The following is a 14485-nucleotide window of genomic DNA, read 5'->3' on the forward strand; positions in this document are numbered from 1 at the left end:
TTAATTAATAAATCTGAGTTCATAGCAAACAATCACAGGCCAAAAATGTAAGAAATATTACCTTTTGTTCTTTGTTTTTCGAAGCATCCTTTGGTGCTGGTTTGACAGGTTTACCCTTTGAAGGAATAAAGATTACATCTTCAAGTTGTGCTGGTCAGATTCTTTTTATGTTTCAATATATGCTTACATATTAAACAGGGAGTTTTGAAAGTTGAACCATTCTGACCTGACTTCTGTACTACCTGTGATATATATTCAAAATTGGTTCAGAATGTATTTTCATTCTCTATTCTTCTGACTATGCTTGTAATTTTATCTTTTTAGTCTACTGGAAGGGCAGTTTCTTGATCTAGAACAGATCAAATCACTGTCAGAGTAGTCACTTGTCACAGTGAATGGCCGTCCCACAGTGCCTCAGGTATATTACAAAGGTTACACTTGCATATTTACTTAGCTCTCAGACTAGAAGCTACCTAGAAAGAATAAGCATTATTATATAAGGTTTGTAAACAGCTCATGTGTACTATGACTATAAACAACATCTTTTTAAAGGTTGATATGGTATTCGTTTTACTGGTTTTCTGGAACAACTAAGAAACTGCTCCAGTATAACTGAAAACTGCTGAATATTCATGATCATTGCTACTGGCTTGTTATAATTGATTAATTTTTTTTTCAGACTGCTTATAAAACACAACTTTGATTATTGTTTCTTCTAGAAATCAAGTGTATGAAAGGATGCACACAGCTTCTCTCAAGTATATAAGATTTACAAACTGAATGTTAACACATTAATATATCACACACACTTACTTCCCTGTCCAGCATCACTGTTCTCACTGTAATTCCACAGAGGAAAGACTGGCATATGTGCACAAATTTCTAGCATTACAGTAAAACAGTTAAGTAAAAACCAACACAGTTTCTCCTTACCTTATCAGACGACTCCAGAAGTTTTTTATAGTCAGGTGGAATAGTATCATCTCTTTCTCCAAGTTTGTCTCTGTGTTCAGATTTAGCTTTTTCCTGAAAGCATTTATTTTTTTAAGAATTTCAGTACTTGTATTGTTTCCCTGTCCCTATTACATTTTAGAACTGGATACCTGTTTACTACTTAGGAGGTTGTTCTTTCTTGTGAATCATGAAATGGTTTGACAAATACAAAATCAGTCAAATTTGACAAACATTATAAATGTAAGAAAACTGTGAGTATTCCTTAAAAAAAAAATAAATAAAAATGTGACAGCTGCCACTTTTGAAACAATTATCTCCAGATAATAAAACACATTAAGTGACTCAACATCTTTGACAAAATTCAAAAAGAATTCAACTGACTGAAGACTTTCTGCTTAGAAATAAAATAATAGTAATAATAAATTAAAATCTCCACTTTCCTGAGATAGCAAAAGTTTCATATTGCCTTTTGTTACCTTTACTTTATCCACAACCGGTTTGTTCTCATCAGGATCAGGTTCTCTCTGTCCCAGGGAATCAGACAAGAGATCCAAGGCATCATCCATCTCTTTTCCTCCCTAGTAAAATGAAATATATGTGAGAAACCAAATCTGCTGTGAAAATATTGTGGGTTTTTTTAAGCTAATGCACTAATTCATGTCTTGTCCAATTCAGAGAAGAATGCACAGATAGTTCTCTGTTTGTAATTGTAGTGTAGTCATAACAGCTGGGGAAAAAATATCTATATATTGAAGACAGACAGAAAACAATTTCAAGTAGGGGTTATGGAATTGATTTTAATGGTTCTGTTTTGTTACACAACTGAACTAATGAAAATAGTACTATAAAAAGATTGTGTTGCTGTTTGTTTTTTTGTTAGGAGTCATTCACTTTGCAATTATTATCACTGCAGACTAGTTTGTTTTACGCTCCCCTTTCAAATTAGGTTGCCAACGCTAGAGGGAGCTCTCACTGCATATATCAAAACGGAAATAAACCCAACACACATTACAACTCAATGCAAAAAAAGTCCTGGTATTAGAAAGAGGTCGTGGAACTACTCGGGCTTTCACTGACAATGAATTCGTCCGCATTTAGGCTTACAAAATGACTATGCCACTACGATGATGACTATGCTATTATTTATGTGATACTGACATTAACTAAACTACAAAAAGAATAGTGTGGTTCTGTTAAAAGAGCAAAACCTAAAAATGAAGCTATTTGCACACAGCTAACTATCCTTCATCTACAGAACAGAAAAGCCAAATCCTGCTGATGTCCTCTGTAGTTCTGGAGGGATCAGCCATGAGACTGTGTTCTCATTTTCAAAGGGCAGCCAGGGACTTTTCAAGAACAAACTGAAACATGCCAATATTCAGAAAAAAGAAAAACCAAAATAACAAAAAGAACAGTCTTCAAAGTCAGTCAAACACAAAATGTCCAGACCATCCCAAACTCTATTTTCAAGAGTAAAAAAAAAAACAAAAACCTTCTAATCTTAATAACCGTTACTAACAATTAATGACTTAACTTTACAATGGCCTATACTGGTAAAACTGGTCTTATGACACTCCAAACTCTACTCATCAATGTCTTGTCTGAAAAAAGAATCTAAAGAAAATGTTGCTTACCGATGTAGAAGCCAGAGGAGCTGCTGAGTGCACTGAGGAAACTGTAGAAGCAGAGATAACATCCGAAGAATCTGCAGTTTTTTTACCCGTCTTGGATTTCTGAAACAAGACACAGCCTCACTACTAATAGAGAAAAATATTCATCAAATGCCACATATTTTAAATGCAGTGCCCACATCGTCTTTTAAGGACTTTTTTTTCCTTTGTAGCTTGACTTATTTTAGATTGAAATGTCTTCCTGAGTGCAGAGTGAAGGCATTCTGCATCTCAGCTTGCTCACGTTCAATATTCCATCTCAGCTACTGGGTTAAAACCTGGCATAGTTAAGTCAAAGGCACATTTCACACAACCTATAAGTAGGTAAGATTTCAGAAAGCCCACTTATATCACCAGGTAACATTTTCAGCAGTCTCTACTTCAGGTGCTATATATGCACACAACTGGTAAGAAGATGCAAAAGCTAACTTGTCCAGCTTTTGTCTTACTACTTAAGTTCTGCTCCCTCTTCCACTAATTTCCTGGCACAGGATTAAAATATAATTACTCAGGAATATTTGCATAAAAACTAAGGGAAAAAATAAAACACGAGGTTACTGATATTATATGAAAACGCATTTTTAGGAGATAAATATACTCACCTTTTTTACAGTTTGTGTAGGTACTGGGGCAGATTGGGCTGGAGAAAATCCTTTGGTCAAACCTTCTAACAGATCGTTTTCACTCATAGGCTATCATTGAAAAGGACAAAAAATATCAGCAAGGTCTATTCTAAAACTTAACACTAGCAAATCTTACAAATGTTTGAGTAAGTAATTAATGAATGAAGCAGTCCTCTAAATATGTAATTGTTCACTTTACCTGGGACTCTTCTTCAGGTTTCTTTAACAGTGGTCTTCCATCTTTATCCTACAAAAGAAAAATTCCCTTACATTATATCAAGCAGTCCTTAAATGACCATGCAATACAACAAGTCTGATGGAATTTACTTACTGACAGATAGTAGTACAAAAGAAAGAGATCTAATTAGCAATTCCTAGCATTTACTTCCATTACCCAAGGACTCATAAAAAAAAAAAAAAAAATCAAGGTCCTCCAACATAAAAGCATAATGTCTATTTAAAAGTTTTCCAGTGTGTGGATTCCAGACTCCCTTAATTTTCTGTTTCCAAGGGAAATAAGTAGCAGAATCAAAAAAGATCCAGCTTTGTATCAATACTGCTGAATGAAGAGTCCAGAAAGGCAGTGTCACACTGGTACCTGTGGCAAGTGATGGGCAGCACCTGGCTATATGTAAGCAAACCATCTGCATCAAATGAGTTGTGTGGTGTTGTCTGTAAAAATATCCACTTGAAGTTTGTTGTTTTGTGGACTTTTTTAACAACAGTTTTAACTAGTCATGATTTATTAAATTTTACAATATGATGAAAGACTCCAACATACTAATCTGAAGAAAATTACTCATATGCAGGCAATTGCACATAAACCATTTCAGATCCTATGTAGGCATCTAATGAAGGATGTCAGATAATTCAGGAAGTACAAACCATGACTTTTACATAGTGTAAAACTGCCTTAAGTAAACACATCAAAATGTAATATGGTTTCAGTTTCATCATGTGAATTGAGGAATGAAAAAAAAAAACCAAACCAGAACATTAAATTTCTTACCTTTGCATCTGTTAATCTGTAATCTGGAGGAATCGTTTCTTCATCCTCACCCAGTTTTTTGTGTTCTTTCTGCTTGTTTTTCTCCTTTGAAGGCAAAATGAAATTAATAAAAACAAACAGTCACATCTCAACAGAAATTCAAATACACAAGTTTTCAATGTCTTCAGTTCACCAATTCAAATCAGTCTTTCTAATTCAATACAAAAGCCAGATGAAAAAATCTCATGCAAATTCAAAGAGCACTCTTCAAAAAGGCTTTACCTATCTTCATATCTCTTTCTAATAGCAAGAGTAGCTCCACATATCTCAGTGAAGATCAGCAGCATTAAGTAAATGGGCAAGTGTGAATCGACAACATAACAGCAGCGTACCTCTGATCAAAACTCCTGACTTGGTTTGAAATGCACTCAGCAACTAACTTCACTGCAGAGAATGCAGCAGCCAAATCCATAAAGGACTACTCTCAATACAAATTATACTGGAAGATGAGAAGGAAGACATCACAGTAAAAGTAACTTTAAAAAATTCTGTTTGACACATTCCAAGCACACCAGAAGAGCTGTTCTCTCTTTTTGGCTACATTCATTACCACTCGGCCCACAGTGACATTCCTGATTTAAACAAATCATCATAAATGCTCCTTTCTGAAAACGACTAAACTATATGTCAACTCCAACACACTTGTTAGCTCTGCTTTGCTTCTGCAGTAATACACTAGCAAAAGCAGCTTTCAGAAGCTGACAGAAGATGAAATACTACCAACAGGCACAAAGTACTCACTGTATTCAAATCCTACTAGAATTTCCTAAGCAGAATACAATTTGTTTCACACCTAAATATTCTTTTTTTAAAAGTGTGAGTGCTATCTCTGACTTGTTTAGCCTGTGGAAATACAGAAACAATGAAGGTATGTATACCAACAGAGCATTTTTTGAGGTCTGATTATTTTTTTTACCTTAACTTTGTCCACAGCAGGTTTCTTTTCTGCTGGATCAGGTTCCTTCTTTCCTAGACTGCTGGACAAGGCTTCTAGTGCTTCATCAGCTTCATGACCAACCTGCAAGAGTATTGATACAGTAGAACATAATCATGTGTTTGGAACTCCATTGCAGCTGAAGAAAACTCCTCATAGACTACACCTCCTAGACACACATTAATGAAGGTGGAAAACTGATGTAGAATCTCTTCTCCACTAAGTATTTATTAAATTCACTAACAGCATCCCTTTCACAGAATCACACAGAATCACAGAATTACCCGGGTTGGAAGGGACCTCAAGGATCATGTAGTTCCAACCCCCCTGCCTAGCAGGGCCACCAAACATACACCTTTACTAGATCAGGTTGCCCAGGGCCCCGTCCAACCTGGCCTTGAACACCTCCAAGGACGGGGCATCCACAACCTCACTGGGCAGCCTGTTCCAGGACCTAACCACTCTTCTAGTAAAGAACTTTCCCCTAACATCCAACCTAAATCTTCCCTCCTTCAACTTAAAACCATTTCCCCTAGTCCTGCTATTATCAGCCCTTTCGAAGAGTTTACTCCCTTCCTGGGAGTAAGTTCCCTTCAGGTACTGAAAGGCTGCAATGAGGTCACCCCGCAACCTTCTCTTCTCCAGGCTGAACAAACCCAACTCCCTCAGCCTGTCCTCATAGGGGAGGTGCTCCAGCCCCCTGATCATCTTTGTGGCCCTCCTCTGGACCCTTTCCAAAATCTCCATATCTTTTTTGTACTGAGGGCTCCACACCTGGACACAGTACTCCAGATGGGGCCTCACAAGAGCAGAGTAGAGAGGGACAATCACCTCCCTATCCCTGCTGACCACCCCTCTCCTGATGGAGCCCAGGATCCCATTTGCTTTCCGGGCTGCCAGAGCGCACTGCTGGCTCATGTTAAGTTTCTCATCTATCAGGACCCCTAGGTCTTTTTCTGCCGAGCTGCTCTCAAGGACAACTCCTCCCAGGCTGTACAGGTGCCTGGGGTTCTTCCGGCCCAAGTGCAAAACCTTGCACTTTGCCGTGTTGAACCTCATTAGGTTCACCCGAGCCCAGCTTTCCAGCCTGTCAAGGTCCCTCTGAATGGCATCCGTTCCCTCCACCGTATCGACTGCACCACTCAGCTTGGTGTCATCAGCAAACTTGCTGAGGGTGCACTCCATTCCCTCATCGATGTCATTAATAAAGATGTTAAAGAGCACCGGTCCCAAGACAGACCCTTGAGGGACGCCGCTCATTACCGGCCTCCACCTGGACATAGAGCCATTGACCACCACCCTCTGTCTGCGGCCTTTCAACCAATTGCTTATCCATCTAGTTGTCCACCCATCAAATCCACCTCCCTCCAATTTGGAGATGAGGATGTGATGGGGGACCATGTCAAAGGCCTTGCTCAGGTCCAGGTAAATGACATCGGTCGCCTTCCCTTCATCCACCAACGCCGTCACTCCATCATAGAAGGCCACAAGATTAGTTAAGCATGACCTTCCCCTGGTGAAGCCGTGCTGGCTGTCTCGGATCACATGCTCGTTCTTTATGTGATCAAGCATGTTGTCCAGGAGGATCTGTTCCATAATCTTCCCAGGCACAGAGGTGAGACTCACCGGCCTGTAGTTACCTGGGTCCTCCCTGCTCCCCTTCTTGTAAATGGGAGTGATGTGACCCTTCCTCCAATCATCCGGGACCTCACCTGACAGCCACGACTTCTCAAATATGATGGAGAGCGGCTCAGCAACCACCTCAGCCAGCTCCTTCAGGACCCTGGGATGCACGCCATCTGGCCCCCTAGACTTATACTCATTCAGTCTAAGGAGGCACTCTCGGACTTGCTCTACCCTTACAGTGGGGAGGGATTTACCTCCTTGGTCCCCACATAGAGGTATGGGGGTGCAAGACTTAGGGACGTGAAAAAGACTAGAATCCTGGCCACCAGTGAAGACCGAGGTGAAGAACTCATTCAGCACCTCAGCTTTCTCTTCATCTGTTGAAGCCATTTCTCCTTTTAAATTTACCAGAGTAGGTACGCCCATTTTGGCCTGTCTCTTCTGGCCAATGTACCTGTAGAAGGTTTTCTTATTGTTTTTCACGTCCCTCGCCAAGTTCAGTTCTGCCTGCGCCTTGGCTTTCCTGATCCCACGTCTGCAAGTTCGGACGGCATCCCTGTATTCTTCCCGGGTGACACAGCCTTGTTTCCAGAGCTTGTACACCCCTTTCTTCACCCTCAGTTCTCTTAGCAGGTCCTTGCTGAGCCATGCCGGTTTTCTACCTCTCCTGCCCACTTTCTTAATCAGGGGAATGGAGACCTCTTGTGCTGCCAGGAGGGCATCCTTGAACAGTAGCCAGCTCTCCTCAACGTCCTTATCTTTGAGGGCAGCGCGCCAGGGGATCTTGGCCAGCATTCCATTGAGAAGCTTGAAGTCAGCTCTTCTAAAGTTCAGCATCCTGGTCCTGCTCTTTGCCAGGCCCACATCGCTTGAGATCACAAACTCAATCAGGGCATGGTCGCTGGAGCCCAGGCATCCTCCAACCTTGACGCCTTTGATGATCTCCTCAGCGTTGGTGAGCAGCAGGTCCAGCAACGCTTGACCTCTGGTCGGTCTGTCCAACACCTGAACCAGAAAGCTATCATCAATGGATTCCAAGAGCCTTCTGGAGCTCTTGCAGCTCGCCGTGTGGTTTTCCCAACAGATGTCCGGATGGTTGAAGTCCCCCACCAGGACAAGAGCCTGTGAGCTAGATGCCTCACGCATCTGGAGCAAGAAAGCCTCATCAGCAGCCTCCCCTTGATCAGGTGGCCTGTAGTATACCCCTAATACCAGCTGTCCTTTATTAGTCCCATCTCTAATCCTAACCCACAGGCTCTCAACCTGTTCTTGACTGTTTCTCATGGGGAGCTCCTCACAGTTTATCCAATCTCTGACATAAAGAGCAACTCCCCCACCCTTCCTACCTCGCCTATCTCTCCTAAAGAGCCTATAGCCATCGATGGTAGTATCCCAATTGTGGGAGTCATCCCACCATGTTTCTGTGATAGCAACAATGTCATAATTTTCAGAGTGCATCACAGTTTCCAGTTCCTCCTGCTTGTTACTCAGGCTCCGTGCATTAGTATAAAGGCACTTCAGCCGGGCTGTCCGTCTCACCACCTTCATAAGTGATCCAGGATCCGCTAGAACAGCAGCATCCCCAGCATCCCCCTGCCCTACTCCCTCCTTTTGCACTCTGCAATCATTGCCCACGGAGTTTGGTACAATCCCTTGAATGCACCGTTCAACCCCAGTAGCCCTTATTTTGCCCCCTTCCCCCTTCATTCCTAGTTTAAAGACCTATCAATGAGTCCCGCTAATTCTTCAGCTAATACCCTCTTACCCCTCAGGGACAGGCTGCTTGCATCAGCAGCCATCATTCCAGGTGCAGTGTAGATTGCCCCATGGTCAAAATAGCCGAAATTCTTGTGTCTGCACCAGCTCTTAAGCCATCTGTTTAAGAGATGGGTTTTTTGGATCCTCCCTGTACCTTTTCCTGACACCACAGGCATAGAAGAAAAGATCACCTGCACCCCAGCTCCTTCAAGTATTCGCCCCATTCCCCTGAAGTCTTTCTTGATGGACCTCAGGCTTTGCTTGCCAACTTCCTCACTGCCAGCCTGAATTATTAAAAGTGGGTAGTAGTCTGAAGGATGAATCAATCTAGAAATTTTCTTTGAAATGTCCCTGACCCGTGCCCCAGGAAGGCAGCACACTTCTCTGCGGGTAGGGTCAGGCCGGCATATAGGGCCTTCTGTTCCTTGCAGAAGGGAGTCACCTACAACAATCACCCTTCTGTCCTTACGTGTAGAAGCAGTCTTGAGGCTTCGGGGTGACCGCTTCACCTGTGGCAACCTCATGGGTGCACCTGTTTCCATATTCTCACTAGTCCCCCCCTCAAGTTGCAGGGCCTCAAACCGGTTTCGCAGAGGCACCTGGGGAGCCGGGGATGGTCGTGATGGAGGATGCCCCTTCCGTCGAGCAGGTACCCGTTTCCACTCCTCCTCCCTTCTCAAGTTACTGCTGGGGGGAACAGAGGACAGGGGGCCGGCTGCAGTGTTGCCAGCTGGCTGGTTCCCCTTTACCACCTGTTTGTGAGGTGGCAGGGGCTGACATGCTCCATTAGGAGCCTCGACTGTGTGCTGAGAACTTGAGGCTGAGAGGGACTGACACCACCAGTCAATCTCCCTCTCACACTCTTTTATAGTCCTCAGCCTCTCCACTTCCTCCTTCAGGTCAACTACGAGGCTGAGCAAGTAGTTCACCTGGTCACAGTGAACACAATCACTGCCTCCCTCACCGAGCACTGCAAGGGCCAGGCTCAGGCACTCAGTACAGCCAGAGACCTGCACACCAGCATCTTGGGTTGGGGGCTCAGTCTGAGTTTCCTCAGACATTTTGGCAGCAGCCTTCCTATAAGACGTGTGCAGGACCTCAGTCTGGGTCTCTGCAGTCTTCTTGGTTGCTGCCTCCCGTTTCTGTGAGATCGGGACCCTTGTCTTGGCCTCCTCAGTATTTCTGGCAGCAGCCTTTCGCCGGGGAGCACCCATGTCGGAGCAGAATACTTACCAGAGCTGAAACAGGAAGTCAAGAGGTGCACGAGCCCCGCCTCCTCCTGACCGTTTCTGGTGGGCAGCGACTAGTCGCTGCCCTCCTTGTGCCCGTTTAAATCTCCCTCCGTAGGCAGGGAACGCCCACACGCTGCGTCAGCGGCTGCGTCAGCTGCTCCCTGAGAGCTGCCGGGCTTCTCCTCTACCCGGGGGTTCCCTGCTTGAAGGAACCGCCCGAGATCCCCCTTGACCACGCGGTCAGCCGCTGCTGATCGGTCCGAGACGGCTCCGAATCAGGCGACTTCGGCGATCAGAAAGGATTCTGCCGAGCAATGTGCCCGTTTAAATCTCCCTCCGTAGGCAGGGAACGCCCACACGCTGCGTCAGCGGCTGCGTCAGCTGCTCCCTGAGAGCTGCCGGGCTTCTCCTCTACCCGGGGGTTCCCTGCTTGAAGGAACCGCCCGAGATCCCCCTTGACCACGCGGTCAGCCGCTGCTGATCGGTCCGGGACGGCTCCGAATCAGGCGACTTCGGCGATCAGAAAGTCGCCTTTCGTAGCACTGAGGGCTAGAGCAGATACCAAGAACCGCCAGTTCAAATTCCTCTGTTAACTTCCCTGTTGACCTTTCCTTTTAAGTCTGACATACACTAGAATCCTCTCTAGAAGCCAGTAAGTCAACTTCACCAGGGGCCAAACTTAAATTACTCTATGCAAATACATGTCACATTCGTGGGGCTATGCTCTTACTGGCATCATGGATAAGTGGTGGCATGGATCTCATGACTTGAATACTGTAATGGAAAGATGAAGGCTCCTGGGATGAGTAAACAGGGGAGATGAGGAGGGGGTGTTTCCTTCAATGTCAAAGACCATCTGGGGTGCACGGAACTCTGCCTGGGGGTAGACAGAAATTGACTGAGAGCTTATGGGTAAAGATTAAAGGATGAACAAGAAAATCTGGTCAAATTAAAACTTAAAGAAGTCTGAAGAAAATGAAAGCAAGGATGGCTAACCTGAGAGAAATACAGACACACTGTCCAAACATCCAGGGACCAGGCTGGGAAAGCTGAAGCCCTGAAAGCAAATTTGGCAAGGGACATCAAGGGCAACAAGAAAGCCTTGCTACAAGCAAACCAGGGATAAAAGGAAGACAAGGAAAAATGTGAGCTTTCTCTTGAATGGACAAAACAGAAAGACTTGGTTTCTTGAGATACACTGGAGGCTGAGGGACTCAATGACTTATTTGCCTCATTTTCCCTGGCAAGTGTTCTAACCATACTGTGTAAGCCTCAGAATCCAAAGGTAGGGACTGGGAGAACTGCCCATTGCACAAGATCAGGTTCAAAACCATCTAATGAACCAGAAGATGTACAAGGTCACAAAATCTGATGAGGTGCATCTGAAGATCCTGAGGGAACTTGTGGATAAAGCTGTTAAGCCGTATTTGAGAAATTATGGCAGTTCAGTGAACTAAACCTCCACTGAGATTGGTGAAATGGATATTACCAATTCCTGAAAAGGGAAAAAAGAAAAACCTAGCAAACTGAAGGTCAGTCAGCCTCATCTCTGTGCCCAACAAGATCATGGAGCAGATCTTACTGGAAATTACGTGTGCAAAACAAAGAGGTTACTGTGAACAGCCAGCATTGCTCAAGTAGAGGGAAATCATGTCTGTCGGAGTTCATGATCTTTCATGATGGGGCAGGAGTACTGGTGGATAAAAGAAGAGCAACTGGTGTCATTTATCTGACTTGAGCAAAGCATCTAACACTGTTCCACACATTATTCTTGTGTCTCTACTGATGAGACGCGGATTTTACAGATGGGCCATTTGGAGGATAAGGAACTGGCTGGATGTAATGGCTTTATACTAAAAGACAATATTTGAATTAAATACTGGAAAGAAACTATTTGTCACGAGGATGGTGAGGTTGCCATTAGCTCCAACTACTCACAGAAGATGCAGATGTTGGAGCTGAAGACTGCACAGAGCAAGCTGTGGCACGAGGGACTACTTCATCCTTTGCAGTTTTTCCAGATGCAGGAGCAGAAGGCTTCTGAAACAGAAAAGATGCATTGCATTTTACTGAATATACTTAGAAACCCCACAGATATCTGTGAAGTGTTTTGTTTTGCTTTATAAAAATACAGTACAAAATAAGGGGGAAAAAAGAGTCCAAATTTAAAGCTAGATGCCCTTCAATTAAAGACTAAATGACAGAGTTGACATAATGCAGGATCCACTGAAACAACACAAAAATAAAAAATAAAATGAAAATATTTCTTCTTGAATGAATGAACACCATCAGTATCCAGTCTTAACAAAGCACTTACTGTTCTCATTTTCAGTGAACTAGACTTACTTTGGATGTGCTGCTGGGCTTTGAAGGTTTGGATTCTACTGCAGGCTGTGCAGGGCTGGCAAAGTCTTTTGAAAATTCATCAACAAGGTCAGATTCACTCAAAGGCTGCAACGAAAAGGACATATGTGGTATGGGTGACTCACTGTCTATTTCTCATTTATTTTTCATGAATTATACTTCAGGTTTTCAGAAAGCAGACAAACTTCTGTAGCCTACACCAAAATAACCTCTGACATTTACATCCAAAAAACATGAATTTTACAGTGCAAGGAACTAAAAAGACAAACCCAGCAACAACAAAAATCAGAATGAGTCAGTTTCCTTGATATTAAAAGCCAACATAACTGTAGAGAATGTTATGTGCAAAACTTAGGGAACATTATGTTCAATGCAGTTTACTGGGCTACTGAAAATGAACAAACAACTTTCTCACTACAAAAACAAACAAACAAAAATAACAACAAAAAAATCACAATATGATTTGCACATTTTAATTTTCTCCCAGCAGAAGTACAGTTCCTTCAGAGGAAGTGTTACTTAGCAGTTCTCAGCTCATGCAGTGACTGCTGACACTCCAAGTGTTCCCCTGCAAATACGCCAGGGAAAAGTGAATAAATTGCAACCTTACTTCCCTGCTGTGAGAACTATTGGAATTTGTTGATGCTATGTGATTTAGTACTCTGTGATCTAGTTAGTTCTGTGACTTATTGCAAATGCTCCCGTGATCTGTCCAGCTTTTAGGATAACACCAATATATCAGCTGATTTAATATCAGTGATAACCATTCAATTGCTATGTGGAATTCATTTAGTAAATGAATATTTATTCAAAATAATTTGACTAAGTTCACAATACATATTATGATATTCCTAAAGGATGCTCTTATCTTTATCCCTCTCACACTGTTCCTTTTGTTGGTCAGTTTCCCTAAGTATTTCTAAGCTATTTAATCACAAAAAGTCCCACTTTTCATAACTACTGAGTTGCTCTTTAAACTGCTACCTCGTAGAAGCATTTAGGAAAATCAGCTTTTTTCAGAAAAGTAATCATGCCACGTGTAGTTAAGGGCACACAAAACAAAGAAGTTCAGTTGAAATCATGAAAATAACTGACTCTGCACTTCCCAGGAACTGAGTATGAGATGATAAGTGATTTGAAGATTAGTCAGCTAGTGACAGAATGTTTTTAACTTTGTTGCTTTCAATTTCACAGATCTAAATTACTGACGACAGCACGGGAATACTGGCTAATATGACTTGCTGAAAACTGCCTTCTTCAAATTACAAAGTGAGACATAGTACAGAGGGAAAAAAAAATAGAATAAAGAAAAAAAAAGCCAACACATGAAACATTTATACACCTGACATGTCAAATATTCAATTATACTCATGTCTCAGATTGATTGGGGTATAAGAGCACAGGAATACTTATCCTTCTGCTAACAACTTCATTCTTTTGGTATAAGACGTCTTGTTTTGCTTTGGTACTGGACCTCATTCACACTATGGATCAGCCTCTTCTAATTCACACTCTGCTCCTGTTTTGGAGTATTTTTTTTCTAGGCACATTTTTCCTCGTGCTCCTCGTGAAACAAGAGGACTTGTCTCCTAACATCAGTTCTGGTTCCCTCAAAGGCTTCTCTTTTTTCTTGTGACATGTTTGGCAGCTTCTAACACACCACCCATTCAGATGGCTGGATGTCTAAGATTTGACATACACAAATTTATAGAGAGGTAAAGTCTTTTCATCACTGTCTTTGTCTTCCTCCATACTTCAAGCTTCAATACTGAAAACGGATTCACATTTTTGTTACAAAAGCACTGTTCCATTTTCACTGAGATTGGTCCTGACGTCTCAGAAGAACAAAGGTTAACTGTACTTTTCCAGTTCTAGCCCAGATATTTTGACATCACTCTTTAAGTCACCGTATTTCATTTCCTTTCTCTTCTGTTCCTTTTCTTTTTCTATTTCTTTTTTTTGTTTGTTTATTTTTTCTTTTCCTTTTGTACTTTTTCAAATAACCATTGAACTTTTTCTTTAGTCCATTCAATCTATCTTGCACTTTCTAAGCCATAATAGAGATGCTTCTTGAGAAGTCTAAGTCAATCTCTTTATTTAGAAAAATGTCAGCAGGACCTTTTTGCCACTTTCCAGTTATACTACCTCATATTTGATGACTAACTGTCAAGATAACACTGACTTTCCTACCTTACCTCTCTGTATTTCAATTGCTCAAGCAGACTTCTATAGGGTACCTTACACTGCTTCTTTACAAAACCTTTTCTTTGTGTTAG

The 14485-nt window shown here is 42.3% G+C and overlaps 1 protein-coding gene across 19 annotated transcripts in view; it reads right to left on the reverse strand.

The window, feature by feature from the left end:
• The window catches only part of CAST (calpastatin), a 60165-nt gene that overhangs the window by 4837 nt on the left and 40843 nt on the right, over nt 1–14485 (reverse strand). For 18 of the 19 annotated variants that reach the window (XM_015849668.3, XM_085528729.1, XM_085528728.1 and 15 more), the window contains 10 exons: nt 12192–12296; nt 11784–11885; nt 5212–5313; nt 4257–4340; nt 3447–3494; nt 3227–3316; nt 2589–2687; nt 1431–1532; nt 934–1026; nt 62–115 (listed from right to left, as the gene is read on the reverse strand). In XM_015849668.3, coding sequence (XP_015705154.1) covers nt 62–115; nt 934–1026; nt 1431–1532; nt 2589–2687; nt 3227–3316; nt 3447–3494; nt 4257–4340; nt 5212–5313; nt 11784–11885; nt 12192–12296 — 879 coding nt within the window. Of the gene's footprint in view, nt 1–61; nt 116–933; nt 1027–1430; nt 1533–2588; nt 2688–3226; nt 3317–3446; nt 3495–4255; nt 4341–5211; nt 5314–7309; nt 8563–11783; nt 11886–12191; nt 12297–14485 lie in introns of those variants that run through there. The other variant, XR_014939350.1, reaches the window with a different exon arrangement.

This window comes from Coturnix japonica, chromosome Z (assembly GCF_054131305.1).
Source record: "Coturnix japonica strain WE chromosome Z, WE-NBRP24, whole genome shotgun sequence".
Classification (NCBI taxonomy): domain Eukaryota; kingdom Metazoa; phylum Chordata; class Aves; order Galliformes; family Phasianidae; genus Coturnix; species Coturnix japonica.